The following is a 24,529-nucleotide window of genomic DNA, read 5'->3' on the forward strand; positions in this document are numbered from 1 at the left end:
CTTCCCCAGCCCCAAATCCCCCTTTTTTCCACCCAAATCCCCCCGGATCCCCCTCCCCGACCCCATACCGACCCCACAACCCCCCCGACCCTATAACGACCCCATAAGTCCCTATAACATCCTATATGGCCCCATAGCCCCTATATGGCCCTATAACGCCCCGACACCTTCCCCAGCCCCAAATCCCCCTTTTTTCCACCCAAATCCCCCCGGATCCCCCTCCCCACCCCCTCCCCGACCCCACAACCCCCACGACCCTATAACGACCCCATAAGTCCCTATAACATCCTATATGGCCCCATAGCCCCTATATGGCCCTATAACGCCCCGATACCTTCCCCAGCCCCAAAACCCCCTTTTTTCCCCCCAAATCCCTCCCTTTTCTCCCCAAATCCCCCTCCCCGCCCCCTCCCCGACCCCATAACCCCCCCAACCCTATAACGGCCCTATAACACCCCATAAGTCCCTATAGCCCCTATATGGCCCTATAACGCCCCGATACCTTCCCCAGCCCCAAATTCCCCATTTTTCCACCCAAATCCCTCCCTTTTCTCCCCAAATCCCCCCAGAACCCCCTCCCCGACCCCATAACCCCCCAACCCCATACCGACCCCATACGACCCTATAACGCCCTATAAGTCCCTATAGCCCCTATATGGCCCTATAACGCCCCGATACCTTCCCCAGCCCCAAATCCCCCTTTTTTCCACCCAAATCCCCCCGGACCCCCCTCCCCGACCCCATACCGACCCCACAACCCCCCCGACTCTACAATGCCCCCCTCCGGCCCTATAAGTCCCTATAGCTCCTATATGGCCCTATAACCCCTTATAACGCCCCCGATACCTTCCCCAGCCCCAAATCCCCCTTTTTTCCACCCAAATCCCCCCGGAACCCCCTCCCCGCCCCCTCCCCGACCCCATAACCCCCCCGACCCTATAACGCCCCCCTCCGGCCCTATATGGCCCCATAGCCCCTATATGGCCCTATAACGCCCCGATACCTTCCCCAGCCCCAAATCCCATTTTTTTTCCCCCAAATCCCCCCGGATCCCCCTCCCCGCCCCCTCCCCGACCCCATAACCCCCCAACCCCATACCGACCCCATACGATCCTATAACGCCCTATAAGTCCCTATAACCCCTATATGGCCCTATAACGCCCCGATACCTTCCCCAGCCCCAAATCCCAATTTTTTTCCCCCAAATCCCCCTGGATCCCCCTCCCCGCCCCCTCCCCGACCCCATAACCCCTCCGACCCTATAACGACCCTATAACATCCTATATGGCCCCATAGCCCCTATATGGCCCTATAACGCCCCGACACCTTCCCCAGCCCCAAATCCCCCATTTTTCCCCCCAAATCCACTTTTTTTCCCCCAAAACCTCCTCCCCGCCCCCTCCCCGACCCCAAAACCCCCCTGACCCTATAACGACCCTATAACATCCTATATGGCCCTATAACCCCTTATAACGCCCCGATAACTTCCCCAGCCCCAAATCCCCCTTTTTTCCACCCAAATCCCCCCGGAACCCCCTCCCCAACCCCACACCAACCCCATATCCCCATACTGACCCCATAACCCCCCCGACCCTATAACGCCCTATAAGTCCCTATAACCCCTATATGGTCCTATAACGCCCCGATACCTTCCCCAGCCCCAAATCCCATTTTTTTTCCCCCAAATCCCCCCGGATCCCCCTCCCCGCCCCCTCCCTGACCCCATAACCCCCCAACCCCATACCGACCCCATACGACCCTATAACGCCCTATAAGTCCCTATAACCCCTATATGGCCCTATAACGCCCCGATACCTTCCCCAGCCCCAAATCCCATTTTTTTTCCCCCAAATCCCCCCGGATCCCCCTCCCCGCCCCCTCCCTGACCCCATAACCCCCCAACCCCATACCGACCCCATACGACCCTATAACGCCCTATAAGTCCCTATAACCCCTATATGGCCCTATAACGCCCCGATACCTTCCCCAGCCCCAAATCCCCCTTTTTTCCACCCAAATCCCCCCGGATCCCCCTCCCCGACCCCTCCCCGACCCCATAACCCCCCTGACCCCATAATGCCCCCCTCCGGCCCTATATGGCCCCATAGCCCCTATATGGCCCTATAACGCCCCGACACCTTCCCCAGCCCCAAATCCCCCTTTTTTCCCCCCAAATCCCCTTTTTTTCCCCCAAAACACCCTCCCCGCCCCCTCCCCGACCCCACAACCCCCCCGACCCTATAACGCCCCCCTCCGGCCCTATAAGTCCCTATAACCCCTATATGGCCCTATAACGCCCCAATACCTTCCCCAGCCCCAAATCCCCCTTTTTTCCCCCCAAATCCCCTTTTTTTCCCCCAAAACCCCTTCCCCGCCCCCTCCCCGACCCCACAACCCCCCCGACCCTATAACGCCCCCCTCCGGCCCTATAAGTCCCTATAGCTCCTATATGGCCCTATAACCCCTTATAACGCCCCGACACCTTCCCCAGCCCCAAATCCCCCTTTTTTCCACCCAAATCCCCCCGGATCCCCCTCCCCGACCCCTCCCCGACCCCATAACCCCCCCGACCCTATAACGCCCCCCTCCGGCCCTATATGGCCCCGTACCCGTGGGGTGCCCCCGGGGCGCAGCAGGAGGTGGGCGCCGTGGGGCAGGGGGGGCAGGCGGGCGGCGGCCACGCGGGCGGCCTCGGACAGGGCCCCCAGCAGCTGGGGGGGGGCGGGGCTAAGGGTAATTAGCGGGGGGCGTTAATTAATTAGGGGGCGTTAATTAATTAGGGGGCGGGGCCCCGTATGGCCCCGTAAGGCCTCATAGGGCCCCATGGGGCCGGGGTTGATTATAGGGGGGGACCCAGGGGTTGGCCCCAGTAATTAATCCCCGTTAATTAATCCCCGTTAATTAATCCCCGTTAATTAATCCCCGTTAATTAACGCCGTTAATTAACACCATTAACACCATTAGTTATCTTCCATTAATTAATCCCTTTTAATAGAACCACGTTGACCCCATTAATTAACACCGTTAATTGACCCCATTAATTAATCCCCATTAATTAATCCTCATTAATTAATCCCCGTTAACTAACACCATTAATTAACACCATTAACACCATTAATTATCCTTCATTAATTAACCCCTTTTAATAGAACCACATTGACCCCATTAATTAACACCGTTAATTGACCCCATTAATTAATCCCCATTAACTAATTCCCGTTAATTAACGCCAGTAATTAACACCATTAATTAACCCCCATTAATTAACCCCCATTAATTAACCCCCATTCATTAGCCCCCTATTAATAGAACCACATTGACCCCATTAATTAACGCCGTTAATTGACCCCATTACTTAACTCCAGATAATTGACCCCATTAATTGATCCCCATTAATTAACACCATTAATTAACACCATTAATTAACTCCCATTCATTAACCCCTATTAATAGAACCACATTGACCCCATTAATTAACCCCATTAATTGACCCCCAAATTTAACTCCAGATAATTAACCCATATTAATAGAACCCCATTAATTAATCCCCATTAATTAATCCCTATTAATTAACCACCATTAATTAACCCCCATTAATTAACCACCATTAATTAACCACCCATTAATTAAACCTTTTAATTTACCCCCATTAAGAGAACCCCATTAATTGACCCTATTAATTGACCCCCCATTAATTAACCCCCATAAATTGCCACCCACACGTTTCTCCCCGTTAATTAATCCCCATTAATTAACCCCCACTAATTAACCCCATTAATTTATCCCCCATTAATTACAACACATATTTCCCCCATTAATTAACCTCCCATTAATTAACCTCCCATTAATTAACCTCCCATTAATTAATCCTCCCCCATTAATCCTCCCCAATTAATCACCCCAATTAATCACCCCCAATTAATTAACCCCAATTAATTAACGCCATTAATTACCCCATTATAAACCCAACCCCCTCCCCCTTAATCCCCATTAATCCCCATTAATCCCCATTAATTACCCCATTAATTACCCCATTAATTACCCCATTAATCCCCCAATTAACCCCCCCCGTTCGTTACCCCGCTAATTAACGGCCCCGTTAATTACTCACCGGCTCCGTCTCCTCCGCAGCTGGCGGCCCCGCCCACGGGGGACGCCTGGGGGAGGGAATTGGGGCAAATTTGGGGGATTTTGGGGTTATTATGGGGTTGTAAGGATATGGGATTATGGGATTGGGTTATGGGATTATGGGATTAGGGGATTGGGTTATGGGATTATGGGATTGGGTTATGGGATTGGGATTATGGGATTACGGGATTGGGTTATGGGATTATGGGGTTATAGGGTTGGGAAATGGGATTGTGGGATTGGGATTATGGGGTTATATAGCTGGGATATGGGATTAAGGGATTGGGTTATGGGATTATGGGGTTATAGGGTTGGGATATGGGATTATGGGGCTGAATTATGGGATTATGGGGTCATAGAGTTGAAATACGGCATTATGGGGTTGGGACTTTGGGGTTCTGGGGTTGTCCTATGGGATTATGGGGTTGGGCTATGGGATTATGGGGTTGTCCTATGGGATTATGGGGTTGAACTATGGGATTATGGGGTTATAGGGATGGGAAACGGGATTATGGGGTTGAACTATGGGATTATGGGGTTGAACTATGGGATTATGGGGTTTTCCTATGGGATTATGGGGTTATAGGGTTGAGATACGGCATTATGGGGTTGGGACTTTGGGGTTATGGGGCAGGGGTTTGGAATTATGGGGTTGGGCTATGGGATTATGGGGTTGGGCTATGGGATTATGGGGTTGAACTATGGGATTATGGGGTTATAGGGATGGGAAACGGGATTATGGGGTTGAACTATGGGATTATGGAGTTGGGCTATGGGATTATGGGGTTGAACTATGGGATTATGGGGTTGGGCTATGGGATTATAAGGTTATAGGGTTGAGCTATGGGATTGTGGGGTTGAACTATGGGATTATGGGGTTTTCCTATGGGATTATGGGGTTATAGGGTTGAGATACGGCATTATGGGGTTGGGACTTCGGGTTTATGGGGCTGGGCTTTGGGATTATGGGGTTGTAGTATGGGATTATGGGGTTGGGCTATGGGATTATGGGGTTATAGGGTTGGGATATGGGATTATGGGGCTGAATTATGGGATTATGGGGTCATAGAGTTGGGATACGGCATTATGGGGTTGGGACTTTGGGGTTATGGGGCTGGGTTTTGGGATTATGGGGTTGTAGTATGGGATTATGGGGTTGTCCTATGGGATTATGGGGTCGCGGGGTCCCGACCAATCAGGAAGCCTCACCCGCCTCAGGCTCCGCCCCCATCAGCGCCTCCAACGCCCGCAGGAACTGGGAGGGGGGCACCCGGCTCCGCCCCACGGCCTCCTGCCCGACCCCAAAAGCGGGCTCACAGCGGGGTCAAGGCCCCCCGACCCCGTTAATCCCGACCCCGTTAATCCCGGCCCCGTAATCCCGGCCCCTTACCGGGTTGCGGAGCCTTCCCACGATGCTTTGCAGCGTCCGGGGCCGCAGCCCCGCCCTCAGCACGCCCCGCAGGTTGCGTAATAGGGCCAGCATTGGGACCGCCCCCGCGGCTGGGGTCGAAGGTTATGGGGTCAATGGGGTCAATGGGGTCAATGGGGTCAATGGGGTCAATGGGGTTAATGGGGTTAATGGGGGCAATGGGGTCAATGGGGTTAATGGGGTCAAGGGGGTTAATGGGGTCAATGGGGTCAATGGGGTTAATGGGGTTAATGGGGTCAATGGGGTCAATGGGGTCAATGGGGTTAATGGGGTTAATGGGGTCAATGGGGTCAATGGGGTCAATGGGGTTAATGGGGTTAATGGGGTTAATGGGGTTAATGGGGTCAATGGGGTCAATGGGGTCAATGGGTTAATGGGGTTAATGGGGTTAATGGGGTCAATGGGGTTAATGGGGTCAATGGGGTCAAGGGGGTCAATAGGGTCAATAGGGTCAATGAGGTCAATGGGGTCAATGGGGTCAAGGGAGCTTAATAGGGTCAATGGGGTCAAGGGGGTTAATGGGGTCAATGGGGTTAATAGGGTCAACGGGGTCAATAGGGTCTATGGGGTCAATGGGGTCAAGGGAGATTTATAGGGTCAAGGAGGTCAATGGGGTCAAGGGGGTCAATGGGGTCAATGGGGTCAAAGGGGATTAATAGGGTCAATGGGGTCAAGGGAGCTTAATAGGGCCAATAGGGTCAATGGGGTCAAGGGAGCTTAATAGGGTCAATAGGGTCAATGGGGTCAATGGGGTCAAGGGGGCCAATGGGGTCAGGGGTCAGGGGTCGTCACCGACCAATCAGACGCTCCCAGGTGTCCCGGCGGGGGACGCGGGCCCTGCCCCCGGCGCTCAGGGCCCGGTCCCAGGTCAGGGGCGGGGCCAGGCGGGGGCGGGGCCTCGAGGGGTCGCAGCCGGGGGGCCTGGGGTCAGAGGTCACCGCGGGGTCAGCCCCGACCCCATAAATCCCAACCATCCCCAAAAGACCCCAAAAGACCCCAAATGCACCCAAAAGACCCCAAAGACCCCAAAGACCCCCAAAAGACCCCAAAAGACCCCAAAGACCCCCCAAAGACCCCCCAAAAAGAAAAAATCCCAAAAAGTCCCCAAAAACCCCAAAAGACCCCAAATACCCCAAAAGACCCCAAAGATCCCAAAAGACCCCAAAAGCCCTCAAAGACCCCAAAGACCCCCAAAAGACCCCAAAAGACCCCAAATGCACCCAAAAGACCCCCAAAAAAGACAAAATCCCAAAAAATCCCCAAAACCCCAAATGATCCCAAATACCCCAAAAGACCCCAAAGATCCTAAAAGACCCCAAAAGCCCTCAAAGACCCCAAAGACCCCCAAAAGACCCCAAAAGACCCCAAATGCACCCAAAAGACCCCCAAAAAAGACAAAATCCCAAAAAATCCCCAAAACCCCAAAAGACCCCAAATACCCCAAAAGACCCCAAAGATCCTAAAAGACCCCAAAAGCCCTCAAAGACCCCAAAGACCCCCAAAAGACCCCAAAAGACCCCAAATACACCCAAAAGACCCCCAAAAAAGACAAAATCCCAAAAAGTCCCCAAAAACCCCAAAAGACCCCAAATACCCCAAAAGACCCCAAAGATCCTAAAAGACCCCAAAAGCCCTCAAAGACCCCAAAGACCCCTAAAAGACCCCAAAAGACCCCAAATACCCCCAAAAGACCCCCAAAAAAGACAAAATCCCAAAAAGTCCCCAAAAACCCCACAAGACCCCAAATACCCCAAAAGACCCCAAAGATCCCAAAAGACCCCAAAAGCCCTCAAAGACCCCAAAGACCCCCAAAAGACCCCAAAAGACCCCAAATGCACCCAAAAGACCCCCAAAAAAGACAAAATCCCAAAAAATCCCCAAAACCCCAAATGATCCCAAATACCCCAAAAGACCCCAAAGATCCTAAAAGACCCCAAAAGCCCTCAAAGACCCCAAAGACCCCCAAAAGACCCCAAAAGACCCCAAATACCCCCAAAAGACCCCCAAAAAAGACAAAATCCACAAAAGTCCCCAAAACCCCAAAAGACCCCAAATACCCCAAAAGACCCCAAAGATCCCAAAAGACCCCAAAAGCCCTCAAAGACCCCAAAGACCCCCAAAAGACCCCAAAAACCCAAAGAACCCCAAAACCCCAAATGACCCCAAAAGTCCCCAAGGACCCCAAAGTCCCAAAAGACCCCCAAAACCCTAAAACCCACGAAAACCCCAAAAGACCCCAAAAACCCCAAAAGACCCCAAAGACCCCCAAAACACTAAAAACCCCTAAAATCCCCAAAGACCCTAAAGACCCCAAAGACCCCAAAAAAACGTAAAACCCCAAAAGACCCCAAAGACCCCAAAGACCCCAAAAGACCCCAAAAAAAACAAAATCCCCTAAAACCCCAAAAGACCCCAAAGACCCCAAAAGACCCAAAAATCCCCTAAAACCCCAAAAGATCCCAAAAGACCCCAAAAGATCCCCAAAACCCCAAATGTCCCCAAACACCCCAACGCCCCCAATACCCCCCAAGACCCCCAAGATCCTAAAGACCCCAAAGACCCCAAAAGAACCCAAAACCCCCAAATGACCCCCAAAACCCCAAAGACCCCAAAAGACCCCAAAGCCCCCAAATGTCCCCAAACACCCCAACGCCCCCCAAGCCCCCCAAGACCCCCCTGACCCCAAAAGACCCAAAAACCCCCAAAATGACCCCCAAAAAACCAAAATCCTAAAGACCCCAAACACCCTACAAAAGCCCTAAAACCCCCAAAAGACCCAAAGACCCCAAAAGACCCCAAAGACCCCAAATGTCCCCCACAACTCCAACGCCCCCAAAGACCCCAAAACCCCCCAAAATTGTGAAGACCCCAAAAGACCCCAAAGACCCGAAAACACCCCAAAACCCCCCAAATCCTAAAGACCCCAAAAGATCCCAAAAGACCCCAAAGACCCCAAAAGACCCCAAAACCCCCCAAGACCCCAAAGACCCCAAAAGATCCCAAAGCCCCCAAAAGATCCCAAAGCCCCCAAATGTCCCCAAACACCCCAACGCCCCCAAAGCCCCCCAAGACCCCCAAGACCCCAAAAGACCCCAAAAGACCCCAAAACCCCCCAAATCCTAAAGATCCCAAAAGACCCCAAAAGACCCCAAATCCCCTAAAACCCCAAAAGACCCCAAAGACCCCAAAAGACCCCAAACCCCCCCAAATCCTAAAGACCCCAAAAGACCCCAAAAGACCCCAAAGACCCCAAATGTCCCCCACAACTCCAACGCCCCCAAAGACCCCAAAACCCCCGAAAACCCCAAAAGACCCCAAAGACCCCAAAAGATCCCCAAAACCCCAAATGTCCCCAAACACCCCAACGCCCCCAACGCCCCCCAAGCCCCCCAAGCCCCCAAAAGCCCCAAAAAGCCCGGAAATGACCCCAAAATCCTAAAGATCCCAAAAGACCCCAAAAGACCCCAAAAGACCCCAAATCCCCGAAAACCCCAAAAGACCCCCAAAACCCCAAAAGATCCCAAAGCCCCCAAATGTCCCCAAACACCCCAACGCCCCCAAAGCCCCCCAAGACCCCCCTGACCCCAAAAGCCCCAAAAAGCCCGGAAATGACCCCAAAATCCTAAAGACCCCAAAAGACCCCAAAAGACCCCAAAAGACCCCAAATCCCCTAAAACCCCAAAAGACCCCAAAGACCCCAAAAGATCCCCAAAACCCCAAATGTCCCCAAACACCCCAACGCCCCCAAAGCCCCCCAAGACCCCCCTGACCCCAAAAGCCCCAAAAACCCCTGAAATGACCCCAAAAAAAACCAAAATCCTAAAGACCCCAAACACCCTACAAAACCCCTAAAACCCCCAAAAGACCCAAAGACCCCAAAAGACCCCAAAAGATCCCAAAGACCCCAAATGTCCCCAAACACCCCAATGCCCCCAAAGCCCCCCAAGACCCCCATGACCCCAAAAGACCCCAAAAGACCCCAAATACCCCAAAAATCCTAAAGACCCCAAAAGACCCCAAAAGACCCCAAAAGACCCCAAATCCCCGAAAACCCCAAAAGACCCCAAAGACCCCAAAAGACCCCAAAGACCCCAAATGTCCCCCACAACTCCAACGCCCCCAAAGACCCCAAAACCCCCCAAAATTGTGAAGACCCCAAAAGACCCCAAAGACCCCAAAAGACCCCAAAACCCCCCAAATCCTAAAGATCCCAAAAGACCCCAAAAGACCCCAAAAGACCCCAAAAGACCCCAAATCCCCGAAAACCCCAAAAGACCCCCAAAGACCCCAAAAGACCCCAAATCCCCTAAAACCCCAAAAGACCCCAAAGACCCCAAAAGACCCCAAAGACCCGAAAACACCCCAAAACCCCCCAAGACCCCAAAGACCCCAAAAGATCCCCAAAACCCCAAATGTCCCCAACAACCCCAACGCCCCCAAAGGCCCCAAAAAAAACCAAAATTGTGAAGACCCCCAAAAGACCCCAAAACCCTAAAAATCCCAAAAGACCCCAAAGACCCCAAAAGATCCCCAAAACCCCAAATGTCCCCAAACACCCCAACGCCCCCAAAGCCCCCCAAGACCCCCCGACCCCAAAAGCCCCAAAACCCCTGAAATGACCCCAAAAAAAAACAAAATCCTAAAGACCCCAAACACCCTACAAAACCCCTAAAACCCCCAAAAGACCCAAAGACCCCAAAAGACCCCAAAGACCCCAAATGTCCCCCACAACTCCAACGCCCCCAAAGACCCCAAAACCCCCCAAAATTGTGAAGACCCCAAAAGACCCCAAAGACCCGAAAACACCCCAAAACCCCCCAAATCCTAAAGACCCCAAAAGATCCCAAAAGACCCCAAAGACCCCAAAAGACCCCAAAACCCCCCAAGACCCCAAAGACCCCAAAAGATCCCAAAGCCCCCAAAAGATCCCAAAGCCCCCAAATGTCCCCAAACACCCCAACGCCCCCAAAGCCCCCCAAGACCCCCAAGACCCCAAAAGACCCCAAAAGACCCCAAAACCCCCCAAATCCTAAAGATCCCAAAAGACCCCAAAAGACCCCAAATCCCCTAAAACCCCAAAAGACCCCAAAGACCCCAAAAGACCCCAAACCCCCCCAAATCCTAAAGACCCCAAAAGACCCCAAAAGACCCCAAAGACCCCAAATGTCCCCCACAACTCCAACGCCCCCAAAGACCCCAAAACCCCCCAAAATTGTGAAGACCCCAAAAGACCCCAAAGACCCCAAAAGACCCCAAAACCCCCCAAATCCTAAAGACCCCAAAAGACCCCAAAAGACCCCAAAAGACCCCAAATCCCCTAAAACCCCAAAAGACCCCAAAGACCCCAAAAGATCCCCAAAACCCCAAATGTCCCCAAACACCCCAACGCCCCCCAAGCCCCCCAAGCCCCCAAAAGCCCCAAAAAGCCCGGAAATGACCCCAAAATCCTAAAGATCCCAAAAGACCCCAAAAGACCCCAAAAGACCCCAAATCCCCTAAAACCCCAAAAGACCCCCAAAGACCCCAAAAGATCCCCAAAACCCCAAATGTCCCCAAACACCCCAACGCCCCCAATGCCCTCCAAGACCCCCCAGACCCCAAAAGACCCCAAAAGACCACAAATACCCCAAAATCCTAAAGACCCCAAAAGACCCCAAAGACCCCAAAAGATCCCAAAGCCCCCAAATCCCCTAAAACCCCAAAAGACCCCAAAGACCCCAAAAGACCCCAAAGACCCCAAATGTCCCCCACAACTCCAACGCCCCCAAAGACCCCAAAACCCCCCAAAATTGTGAAGACCCCAAAAGACCCCAAAGACCCCAAAAGACCCCAAATACCCCAAAATCCTAAAGACCCCAAAAGATCCCAAAGAACCCAAAAGACCCCAAAAGACCCCAAATCCCCTAAAACCCCAAAAGACCCCCGAAACCCCAAAAGATCCCCAAAACCCCAGATGTCCCCAAACACCCCAACGCCCCCAAAGCCCCCCAAGACCCCCCTGACCCCAAAAGCCCCAAAAAGCCCGGAAATGACCCCAAAAAGGCCACCTGCGGCCCAGCAGCGCCCCCACGTGCTGGGCGGGCTCCCGGATGTGCAGGCGCCGAACCAGCGAGCGCAGCGAGAAGAGAGACGGGGGCAGGGGGGGCTGCGGGGACACGGGACCCCAAAAGGGACCCCAAAAGGGTCACGGGACCCCAAAGGGGCACCGGGACCCCAAAAGGGTCACGGGACCCCAAAAGAGACCCCAGAACCCAAAGGGAGCCCAGGATCCTAAAAGGGACCCCAAGAACCCAAAAGGGACCCCAAGAACCCAAAAGGACACCAAGACCCTAAAAGGGACCCCAAAAGGGTCATGGGACCCCAAAAGGACCCCAATAGGACCCCGGAATCCCAAAAGGGACACACGACCCCAAAAGGGACCCTAAAAGGGCCACGGGATCCCAAAGGGACCCAGGACCCTAAAAGGGACCCCAAAAGGGTCACGGGACCCCAAAGGGGCACCGGGACCCCAAAAGGGTCACAGGACCCCAAAAGAGACCCCAGAAACCCAAAGGGACCCCAAGAACCCAAAAGGACACCAAGACCCTAAAAGGGACCCCAAAAGGGTCACGGGACCCCAAAGGGGCACCGGGACCCCAAAAGGGTCACAGGACCCCAAAAGAGGCCCCAGAACCCAAAGGGAGCCCAAGATCCTAAAAGGGACCCCAAGAACCCAAAAGGGACCCCAAGAACCCAAAAGGACACCAAGACCCTAAAAGGGACCCCAAAAGGGTCACGGGACCCCAAAGGGGCACCGGGACCCCAAAAGGGTCATGGAACCCCAAAAGAGACCCCAGAACCCAAAGGGAGCCCAGGATCCTAAAAGGGACCCCAAGAACCCAAAAGGACACCAAGACCCCAAAAGGGACCCCAAAAGGGTCACGGGACCCCAAAGGGGCACCGGGACCCCAAAAGGCTCCTGGAACCCCAAAAGGGTCATGGAACCCCAAAAGAGACCCCAGGAACCCAAAGGGACCCCAGGATCCCAAAAGGGACACACGACCCCAAAAGGGACCCAAAAAGGGCCACGGGATCCCAAAGGGACCCAAGACCCTAAAAGGGACCCCAAAAGGGTCACGGGACCCCAAAGGGGCACCGGGACCCCAAAAGGGTCCTGGAACCCCAAAAGGGTCATGGAAACCCCAAAAGAGACCCCAGGAACCCAATAGGACCCCGGAATCCCAAAAGGGACGCATGACCCTAAAAGGGACCCCAAGAACCCAAAAGGACACCAAGACCCTAAAAGGGACCCCAAAAGGGTCACAGGACCCCAAAGGGGCACCGGGACCCCAAAAGGGTCACGGGACCCCAAAAGAGACCCCAATAACCCCAATAGGACCCCGGAATCCCAAAAGGGACACACGACCCCAAAAGGGACCCTAAAAGGGCCACGGGATCCCAAAGGGACCCAGGACCCTAAAAGGGACCCCAAAAGGGTCACAGGACCCCAAAGGGGCACCGGGACCCCAAAAGGGTCCTGGAACCCCAAAAGGGTCATGGAAACCCCAAAAGAGACCCCAGGAACCCAAAGGGAGCCCAGGATCCTAAAAGGGACCCCAAGAACCCAAAAGGACACCAAGAACCCAAAAGGACACCAAGACCCCAAAAGGGACCCCAAAAGGGTCACAGGACCCCAAAAGAGACCCCAGAACCCAAAGGGAGCCCAAGATCCTAAAAGGGACCCCAAGAATCCAAAAGGACACCAAGACCCCAAAAGGGACCCCAAAAGGGTCACGGGACCCCAAAGGGACCCAGGACCCCAAAAGGACCCCAATAACCCCAATAGGACCCCAATAACACCAAAGGGACACACGACCCTAAAAGGGACCCCAAAAGGGCCACAGGATCCCAAAGGGACCCAGGACCCTAAAAGGGACCCCAAAAGGGTCACGGGACCCCAAAGGGACCCCGGGACCCCAAAAGGGTCACAGGACCCCAAAAGGACCCCAATAACCCCAAAGGGACCCCAATAACACCAAAGGGACACACGACCCCAAAAGGGACCCCAAAAGGGTCACGGGACCCCAAAGGGACCCAGGACCCCAAAAGGGACCCTAAAAGGGTCACGGGACCCCAAAGGGACCCCGGGACCCCAAAAGGGTCACAGGACCCCAAAAGAGACCCCAGGAACCCAATAGGACCCCAATAACCCCAAAAGAACCCCAATGACCCCAAAGGGACCCCAACGACCTCAAAGGGACCCCAACGACCCCAAAAGGACCCCAATGACCCCAAAGGGACCCCAACGACCCCAAAGGGACCCCAATGACCCCAAATGTCCCCAACGACCCCCAAAGGACCCCAACGACCCCAAAGGGACCCCAATGACCCCAAATGTTCCCAACGACCCCAAAAGGACCCCGCTGACCCCAAAAGGACCCAAAGACCCTAAAGGGACCCCGATGACCCCAAATGTCCCCAACGACCCCAAAGGGACCCCAATGACCCCAAAAGAACCCCAGTGACCCCAAATGTCCCCAACGACCCCAAATGTCCCCCAATGACCCCAAAGGGACCCCAACGACCCCAAAGGGACCCCAACGACCCCAAACATCCCCAGTGACCCCAAAGGGACCCCAATAACCCTAAAAGGACCCCAACGACCCCATAAGGACCCCACTGACCCCAAAAGGACCCCAATAACCCCAAAGGGACCCCAATGACCCCAAAAGAACCCCAATGACCCCAAAGGGACCCCAATGACCCCAGAGGGACCCCAACGACCCCAAAAGGACCCTAAAGACCCCAAAAGGACCCCAACGACCCCAAAAGGACCCCAATGACCCCAAAATGTCCCCAACAACCCCAAAAGGACCCCGCTGACCCCAAAAGGACCCCGCTGACCCCAAAGGGACCCCAATGACCCCAAATGTCCCCAACGACCCCAAAAGGACCCTAAAGACCCCAAAAGGACCCCGCTGACCCCAAAAGGACCCCAATGACCCCAACGGGACCCCAATAACCCCAAAGGGACCCCAACGACCCCAAAGGGACACCAATGACCCCAAATGTCCCCAACGACCCCAAAAGGACCCTAAAGACCCCAAAAGGACCCCGCTGACCCCAAAAGGACCCCGCTGACCCCAAATGTCCCCAAAGACCCCAAACGTCTCCAACGACCCCAAAGGGACCCCAATGACCCCAAAAGGACCCCGCTGACCCCAAAAGGACCCCAATAACCCCAAAAGGAACTCCAACGACCCCAAAGGGACCCCAATAACCCCAAAGGGACCCTGATGACCCCAAATGTCCCCAACGACCCCAAAAGGACCCCGCTGACCCAAAAGGACCCCGCTGACCCCGCTGTCCCCTCACCTTCTCCGCCGTCCCCCGTTGGGGTCTTCGGGGCCGCTGGGTTTGGGATTGGGATTGGGATTGGGATTGGGGTCGGCTCCGGCCCCGTCCCCGTCCCCGGGGGCGCTGTGGGGTCACAAATGGGGTCAAAAAGGGAGAAATGGGGGCAAAAAGGGGGAAATGGGGGCAAAAAGGGGGAAATGGGGGCAAAAAGGGGGAAATGGGGGCAAAAAGGGGACAATGGGGTCAAAATGGGGCCAATAGGGCCGTAATAGGGCCAATAGGGCCATAAGGGGCTAATAGGGCCGTAATAGGGCTAATGGGGTCGTAATAGGGCTAATAGGGCCATAAGGGGCTAATAGGGCCATAAAGGGCTAATAGGGCCGTAATAGGGCCAATAGGGCCGTAATAGGGCCAATAGGGCCATAAGGGGCTAATAGGGCCGTAATAGGGCCAATAGGGCCAAGAAGGGGCTAATAGGGCCATAATAGGGCTAATAGGGCCATAAAGGGGCTAATAGGGCCAAGAAGGGGCTAATAGGGCCGTAATAGGGCCAATAGGGCCGTAATAGGGCCAATAGGGCCGGGGGGCGCTCACCTTGCCGGGCCGGCCCCGGTACTTGCCCAGTTGGTGGGGGTCGAAGGCGGCGAAGGCGGCGGCCAGCGCGTCCCGAAGGGCCCGCGGCAACGGGGCCAGCACCCCCGGGTCCGGGGCCAGGCTCTGCGGGGACACCGGGAACTTGGTGGCCACCACCGGGAACTTGGTGGCCACTCCGACCTCGGTGGCCACCACGAGGACCTTGGTGGCCACTCCGACCTTGGTGGCCACCACGAGGACCTCGGTGGCCATTTTGACCTCGGTGGCCACTCTGACCTTGGTGGCCACCACAAGTCTCTTGGTAGCCACCACAAGGATCTTGGTGGCCATTCCAACCTTGGTGGCCACCATGAGGACTTTGGTGGCCATTCCAACTTCAGTGGCCACCACAAGGACCTCGGTGGCCATTCCGACCTTGGTGGCCACCACCGGGCTCTTGGTGGCCATTTTGATCTCGGTGGCCACCAGGAGGACCTTGGTGGCCACTCTGACCTTGGTGGCCACCAGGAGGACTTTGGTGGCCACTCCGACCTTGGTGGCCACCACGAAGACCTTGGTGGCCACCAGGAGGACCTCGGTGGCCATTTCGACCTCGGTGGCCACTCTGACCTCGGTGGCCACCACGAGGATCTTGGTGGCCATTCCGACCTTGGTGGCCACCACGAGGACCTTGGTGGCCATTCTGACCTTGGTGGCCACCAGGAGGATCTTGGTGGCCACTCTGACCTTGGTGGCCACCAGGAGGACTTTGGTGGCCACTCTGACCTCGGTGGCCACCACGAGGATCTTGGTGGCCATTCCAACCTTGGTGGCCACCAGGAGGACCTTGGTGGCCACTCCGACCTTGGTGGCCACCACAAGGATCGTGGTGGCCACTCCGACCTTGGTGGCCACCACGAGGACTTTGGTGGCCATTCCAACCTTGGTGGCCACCAGGAGGACCTTGGTGGCCACTCCGACCTCGGTGGCCACCACAAGGACCTTGGTGGCCACTGTGACCTTGGTGGCCACCATGAAGACCTTGGTGGCCATTCCAACCTCGGTGGCCACCACCAGGCTCTTGGTGGCCACTCTGACCTTGGTGGCCACCACTGGGCTCTTGGTGGCCACCAGGGGACCTTGGTGGCCACCCCACCCTCGGTGGCCACCAGGAGCACTTTGGTGGCCACCCCGCCCCCGGTTGGCCACCAGGTCAACCCCGGTGGCCAGCGGGCGCGGCCCTGGGGGGCGGGGCCTACCTGGAAGAGGCGGGGCACGGCCAGCCAATCGGAGGGCAGCAGGGTGACGGCGCCCAGGAAGTGACGTAGGTGGGGGCGGGACCAAGGCGACCCCGCGGCCAGGGCCAGCAGCAGGGAGGCCACCGAGCGCAACCCCAAATCCCGGCGGGCAAATAGGGCCACCTATGGGGTCAATGGGGTCAATGGGGTCAATGGGGTCAATGGGGTCAATGGGGTCAATGGGGTCAAGGGGATCAATGGGGTCAATGGGGTCAATGGGGTTAATGGGGTCAATGGGGTCAATGGGGTTAATAGGGTCAATAGGGTTAATGGGGTCAATGACAACGGGTACAATGGGGTCAATGGGGTCAATGGGGTCAATGGGGTCAATGGGGTCTATGGGTCACAATGGGGTCACAGTGGGGTCACAATGGGGTCAATGGGGTCAATGGGGTCAATGGGGTCAATGGGGTTAATGGGGTCAATGGGGTCAATGGGGTCAAGGGGGTCAATGGGGTCAATGGGGTTAATGGGGTCAATGGGGTTAATGGGGTCAATGGGGTCAAGGGGGTTAATGGGGTCAATGGGGGCAATGGGGTTAATGGGGTCAATGGGGTCAAGGGAGATTAATAGGGTCAAGGGAGGTCAACAGGGTCAATGGGGTCAATGGGGTCACAGTGGGGTCAATAGGGTCAATAGGGTCAACGGGGTCAACGGGGTCAATGACAACGGGTACAATGCGGTCTATGGGGTCAATAGGGTCAATGGGGTCAACAGGGACAGTGACAATGGGGACAAGGAAGGTAATAGGGTCAATAGCGTCTATAGGGTCAATAGGGTCAATAGGGTCAATGACGATGGGTACAATGGGGTCAATGGGGTCTATGGGGTCAGTGGGGTCAATGGGGTCAATAGGGTCAATAGGGTCAATAGGGTCAATAGGATCAATAGGATCAATGACAACAGGTACAATGGGTACAATGGGGTCAATAGGGTCAATGGGGTCAATGGGGTCAATGACAATGGGGACAAGGAAGGTAATAGGGTCATTGGGGTCAGTGGGGTCAATAGGGTCAATGGGGTCAACAGGGTCAATGACAATAAGGTCAATGGGGTCAATAGGGTCAATAGGGTCAACGGGGTCAATGACAATGGGGACAAGGAAGGTAATAGGGTCAATAGGGTCAATAGGGTCAATAGGGTTAATGGGGTTAATGGGGTCAACGACAACAGGTACAATGGGGTCAATGGGGTCAATGGGGTCAGTGGGGTCAGTGGGGTCAATAGGGTCAATAGGGTCAATGGGGTCAATGACAATGAGGTCAGTGGGTTCTATGGGTTCAATAAGGTCAATAGGGTCAATAGGGTCAATAGGGTCAATAGGGTTAATGGGGTCAATGGGGACAATGACAATGGGGACAAGGAAGGTAATAGGGTCATTGGGGTCAGTGGGGTCAATAGGGTCAACAGGGTCAATGACAATAAGGTCAATGGGGTCAATAGGGTCAATAGGATCAATAGGGTCAATAGGGTCAATAGGGTTAACGGGGTCAACGGGGTCAATGACAACGGGTACAATGGGGTCTATGGGGTCTATGGGGTCAGTGGGGTCAGTGGGGTCACAGTGGGGTCACAGTGGGGTCACAGTGGGGTGATTTGGGGTCAGGGGGGCCTCACCTTGAGGGGGAAGCGGGGGTCGTGCGGGGCCAGGCGGGCGCAGAGGTGGCGCAGGCGCTGCCGCAGGGGGGCCCCGGGGCGCTCGGGGTCGGCGCCGGGCACCAGGGCGCAGCACACGGCGGCCACCAGCTCCAGCTGGGGACATCGGGGGACATCGGGGGACATTGGGGGACATTTGGGGTCACCAGGGGTCATTGGGGGCATTTGGGGACGTTTGGGGACATTTCGGGACATTTGGGGGCAATGGGGACATTTGGGGTCACCAGGGGTTACCAGGGGACATTGGGGGCATTTGGAGACACCAAGGGACATTGGGGGCATTTGGGGACATTTGGGGCATTTGGGGTCACCAGGGGTCATTGGGGACATTTGGGGATGTTTGGGGACATTTCGGGACATTTGGGGACATTGGGGATGTTTGGGGTCACTAGGGGACATAGGGGACATTTGGGACATTTCGGGACATTTGGGGGCAATGGGGACATTTGGGGACATTTGGGGTCACCAGGGGTTACCAGGGGTCATTGGGGACATTTGGGGACACTAAGGGACATTTGGGGACATCGGGGGACGTTGGGGGACATTTGGGGACATTTGGGGTCACCAGGGGTCATTGGGGACATTTGGGGATGTTTGGGGACATTTGGGGACATTTGGGGACATTTTGGGACATTTGGGGTCACTAGGGGACATTGGGGATGTTTGGGGACATTTGGGGACATTTGGGGGCATTTGGGGACATTGGGGATGTTTGGGGTCACCAGGGGACATTTGGGGACATTGGGAGCATTTGGGGACATTTCGGGACATTTGGGGACATTTAGGACATTTGGGACACTTGGGGACATTTGGGGACATTTGGGGTCTCCAAGGGACATTTGGGGACATTTGGGGGCATTGGGGGCAATGGGGACATTTGGGGACATTTGGGGACATTTGGGGACATTTCGGGACATTGGGGGACATTTGGGGCATTTCGGGACATTTGGGGACATTTCGGGACATTTCGGGACATTGGGGGACGTTTGGGGACATTTGGGGACATTGGGGGACATTTCGGGACATTTGGGGACATTTCGGGACATTTGGGGGCAATGGGGGACATTTGGGGACATTTCGGGGACATTTGGGGTCACCAGGGGTTACCAGGGGTCATTGGGGACATTTGGGGACACTAAGGGACATTTAGGGACATTTGGGGACACCAGGGGACACTTCGGGACATTTGGGGACATTTCGGGACACTTGGGGGCAATGGGGACATTTGGGGTCACCAGGGGTTACCAGGGGACATTGGGGGCATTTGGGGACACCAAGGGACATTGGGGGCATTTGGGGACATTTGGGGACATTTCGGGATATTTGGGGGCATTTCGGGACATTGGGGGACATTGGGGGCATTTGGGGACATTTTGGGACATTTGGGGTCACCAGGGGTCATTGGGGACATTTGGGGATGTTTGGGGACATTTTGGGACATTTTGGGACATTTGGGGGCATTTCGGGACATTTCGGGACACTTGGGGGCAATGGGGGACATTTGGGGACATTTCGGGGACATTTGGGGTCACCAGGGGTTACCAGGGGTCATTGGGGACATTTGGGGACACTAAGGGACATTTGGGGGCAATGGGGACATTTGGGGACATTTGGGGTCACCAGGGGTCATTGGGGACATTTGGGGATGTTTGGGGACATTTGGGGACATTTGGGGCATTTGGGGTCACCAGGGGACATTTGGGGACATTTGGGGGTATTTGGGGATATTTGGGGACATTTGGGGACATTTTGGGACATTTGGGGGCAGTGGGGGACATTTGGGGACACTTGGGGACATTGGGGATGTTTGGGGTCACCAGGGGACATTTGGGGACATTTCGGGACATTTGGGGGCAATGGGGGACATTTGGGGACATTTGGGGACATTTCGGGACATTGGGGACATTTGGGGCCACCAGGGGTCACTTGGGGTCACCGGGGGGACATCGGGGGTCACCGGGGGGACATTTGGGGCCACCAGGGGTCACCAGGGGACATTTGGGGACATTTGGGGTCGCCGGGGGTCTGGGGGTCACCGGGGGCCACCAGGGGACATTAGGGGACACTAAGGGACATTTGGGGACATTTGGGGCCACCAGGGGTCACTGGGGGTCACCGGGGGTCACCAGGGGACACTTGAGGACATTTGGGGACATTTGGGGGACATTGGGGACACCAGGGGTCACCGGGGGTCACCACGGGTCACCAGGGGTCACCAGGGGTCACCAGGGGGACATTAGGGGCCACCAGGGGACCTTGGGGACATTTGGGGACACCGGGGGACACCAGGGGCTACCAGGGGACACTTGGGGACACTTTGGGGACACTTTGGGGACATTTGGGGACTCTGAGGGGAGATTTGGGGACATTTGGGGACCCCGAGGGAACTTTGGGGACATTTGGGGCCTTTTGGGGACCCTGAGGGGTGGCACTGGGGACATTTTGGGGACACTTCGGGGACTTTTGGGGACCCCAAGGGACATTGGGGACACTTTGGGGACATTTTGGGGTCCCTTAGGTGACTTTGGGGACATTTGGGGTCACCAGGGGTTACCAGGGGTCATTGGGGACATTTGGGGACACTAAGGGACATTTGGGGACATTTGGGGACATTTGGGGACATTTGGGGGACATTGGGGCCACCAGGGGACACTGGGGGTCACCAGGGGACATTTGGGGACATTTGGGGTCACCGGGGGCCACCAGGGGTCACCGGGGGTCACCGAGGGGACATTCGGGGACATTCGGGGACATTCGGGGACATTTGGGGACATTCGGGGACATTTGGGGACATTTGGGGTGTGTCCCCCCCCCCCCCCCTCCCCGTGTCCCCTCCCCCACCTTCAGCTCCTGCAGCTCCTCCGGGGGGGGTCCCCCCCGATGACGTCATCGATGACGTCACTGATGATGTCCCCTCCGCTGTCCCCTCCATTGTCACCTCCGCTGTCCCCTCCGTGTCACCCGGGGGGGGGGGGGAGGGGCGGCTCCCAGCAGGCCCTGCGGCGGGGGACAAAGGGGGAGGGGGAGGGGACAATGGGGGGGGAGGGGCAAGGGGAGGGGACAATGGGGGGAGGGGACAATGGGGGAGGGGACAATGGGGGGGGAGGGGCAAGGGGAGGGGACAATGGGGACAAAATGGGGACGATCAGGACGGGGACAGGGAACCGATGGCCCCAAATGGCCCCAAATGGCCCCAAAATGTCCCCAAATGGCCCCAAAGGGACCTAAAGGACCCCAAAATGTCCCCAAATGTCCCCAAATATTCCCAAAATGTTCCCAAATGTCCCCAAAGTGACCTAAAGGACCCCAAAATGTCCCCAAATGGCCCCAAATGTCCCCAAATGTCCCCAAAGTGACCTAAAGGACCCCAAAATGTCCCCAAATGTCCCCAGATGTCCCCAAAATGTCCCCAAAGTGACCTAAAGGACCCCAAATGTCCCCAAATGGCCCCAAAGTGTCCCCAAAGTGACCTAAATGTCCCCAAATGTCCCCAAATGTCCCCTAAATGTCCCAAAAATCTCCTAAGAGTCCCCAAAGTGTCCCCAAATGTCCCCAAAGTGATCCAAATGTCCCCAAATGTCCCCAAAATGTCCCCAAAATGTCCCCAAAGTGACCTAAAGGACCCCAAAATGTCCCCAAATGTCCCCTAAGGGTCCCCAAAATGTCCCCAGATGTCCCCAAAGTGATCCAAATGGCCCCAAAATGTCCCCAAATGTCCCCAAAATGTCCCCAAAGTGATCTAAGGACCCCAAAGTGTCCCCAAATCTCCCCAAATGTCCCCAAAATGTCCCCAAAATGTCCCCAAAGTGACCTAAAGGACCCCAAAATGTCCCCAAATGGCCCCAAATGGCCCCAAAGTGTCCCCAAATGGCCCCAAAATGTTCCCAAATGGCCCCAAATGTCCCCAAAGTGTCCCCAAATCTTCCCAAATGTCCCCAAAATGTCCCCAAAGTGACCTAAAGGACCCCAAAATGTCCCCAAATGTCCCCAAAGTCACCTAAGGGACCCCAAATGTCCCCAAAATGTCCCCAAAATGTCCCCAGATGTCCCCAAATGTCCCCAAATGTCCCCAAAGTCCCCCTGGGGGTCCCCAAATGTCCCCAAATGTCCCCAGATGTCCCCCAAATGTCCCCCAAGTGACCTAAAGGGACCCCAAAATGTCCCCAAATTGTCCCCAAAGTCACCTAAATGTTCCCAAATGTCCCCAAATGTCCCCTAAGGGTCCCCAAAATGTCCCCAGATGTCCCCAAAGTGATCCAAATGGCCCCAAAATGTCCCCAAATGTCCCCAAAATGGCCCCAAAGTGATCTAAGGATCCCCAAAGTGTCCCCAAATGTCCCCAAAGTCACCTAAATGTCCCCAAAGTGTCCCCAAATCTCCCCAAATGTCCCCAAAATGTCCCCAAAATCTCCTAAGGGTCCCCAAAGTGTCCCCAAATGTCCCCAGAGTGACCTAAAGGACCCCAAATGTCCCCAAAGTGTCCCCAAAATTCCCTCAGGGTCCCCAAAATGTCCCCAAATGTCCCCAAAATGTCCCTAAATGTCCCCAAAGTGACCAAAGGGTCCCCAAATGTCCCCAAAGTGTCCCCAATTCCCCCCTTGGGGTCCCCAAAATGTCCCCAAAGTCCCCTGGGGGTCCCCAAAGTCCCCTAAGGATCCCCAACATGTCCCCAAAATGTCCCCAAAGTGTCCCCAAAATGTCCCCAAAGTCCCCTTCAGGGTTCCCAAAATCCCCAAAGTGTCCCCAGATCTCCCCAAAGTGTCCCCAAATGTCCCCAAAATCTCCTAAGAGTCCCCAAAGTGTCCCCAGTTCCCCCCTTGGGGTCCCCAAAATGTCCCCAAATCTTCCCAAAGTGTCCCCAAAGTCACCTAAAAGACCCCAAAATGTCCCCACAGTGTCCCCAATGTCCCCTCAGGGTCCCCAAATCTCCCCAAGTGACCCCAAAGTGCCCCCAAAGTGTCCCCAAAGTCCCCCTGGGGTCCCCAAAATGTCCCCAAAGTCACCTAAATGTCCCCAAAGTGTCCCCAATGCCCCCCCTTGGAGTCCCCAAATGTCCCCAGAGACCCCTGGGGGTCCCCAAAGTGTCCCCAAAGTGTCCCCAAAATGTCCCCAAATGTCTCCCCAAAGTGACCTAAGGGTCCCCAAATGTCCCCAAAGTGTCCCCAGTGCCCCCCCTTGGAGTCCCCAAAAGTCCCCAAATGTCCCCAAAATTCCCTCAGGGTCCCCAGAATGTCCCCAAAGTCACCTAAGGGACCCCAAAGTGTCCCCAAATCTCCCCAAAGTGTCCCCAATTCCCCCTTGGGGTCCCCAAATGTCCCCTAAGGATCCCCCAAATGTCCCCAAATGTCCCCCAAATCCCCCTAAAGGTCCCCAAATCCCCAAAAGTCCCCAAAATCCCCAAAAGTCCCCAAATCCCCCCAAATCCCCAAAAGTCCCCCAAATCCCCCAAAGTCCCCAAAATCCCCTAAAGGTCCCCAAAATCCCCCAAATCCCCCCCAAATCCCCCAAATGTCCCCAAAATCCCCAAAAGTCCCCCAAATCCCCTAAAGGTCCCCAAATCCCCCAAAGTCCCCAAAATCCCCCAAATATCCCCAAAATCCCCCAAAATCCCCTAATGGTCCCCCAAAAGTCCCCAAAATCCCCCAAAAGTCCCCAAAATCCCCTAAAGCTCCCCAAAATCCCCTAAAGGTCCCCAAATCCCCCCCAAATCCCCCAAAGTCCCCCAAATCCCCCAAAGTCCCCCAAATCCCCCAAAAGTCCCCAAAATCCCCCAAAGTCCCCAAAATCCCCTAAAGGTCCCAAAATCCCCCAAAGTCCCAAAATCCCCTAAAGGTCCCCAAAATCCCCTAATGGTCCCCCAAAAGTCCCCAAAATCCCCCAAATGTCCCCAAATGCCCCCCAAATCCCCCAAATTTCCCCCAAATCCCCAAAAGTCCCCAAAGTCCCCCCCAAAATCCCCAAAAGTCCCCAAAATCCCCTAAAGGTCCCCAAAATCCCCCAAAGTCCCCCCAAAACCCCAAAAGTCCCCAAATGTCCCCAAATCCCCCAAAATGTCCCCAAAATCCCCCGGGGTCCCCCCCAGTGCCACGAAGACCCGGACTCAGGGGGC

General features: G+C 55.3%; 1 protein-coding gene across 1 annotated transcript in view; it reads right to left on the bottom strand.

The window, feature by feature from the left end:
- The window catches only part of TEP1 (telomerase associated protein 1), a gene marked incomplete at both ends in the record, with an annotated part of 39,966 nt that extends 21,390 nt beyond the window's left edge, over window positions 1-18,576 (bottom strand). The window contains 10 exons of the mRNA XM_084304242.1: window positions 2,610-2,727; window positions 4,112-4,157; window positions 5,338-5,419; window positions 5,519-5,628; window positions 6,354-6,478; window positions 11,605-11,702; window positions 14,912-15,016; window positions 15,488-15,610; window positions 16,726-16,887; window positions 18,382-18,576. Of these exons, the coding sequence (XP_084160368.1) occupies window positions 2,610-2,727; window positions 4,112-4,157; window positions 5,338-5,419; window positions 5,519-5,628; window positions 6,354-6,478; window positions 11,605-11,702; window positions 14,912-15,016; window positions 15,488-15,610; window positions 16,726-16,887; window positions 18,382-18,576 (1,164 nt within the window). The remainder of the gene's footprint in view (window positions 1-2,609; window positions 2,728-4,111; window positions 4,158-5,337; window positions 5,420-5,518; window positions 5,629-6,353; window positions 6,479-11,604; window positions 11,703-14,911; window positions 15,017-15,487; window positions 15,611-16,725; window positions 16,888-18,381) is intronic.
- Window positions 18,577-24,529: the final 5,953 nt, after the last annotated feature.

Source organism: Netta rufina (genome assembly GCF_964035555.1).
Source record: "Netta rufina genome assembly, chromosome: 37".
Taxonomy (NCBI): domain Eukaryota; kingdom Metazoa; phylum Chordata; class Aves; order Anseriformes; family Anatidae; genus Netta; species Netta rufina.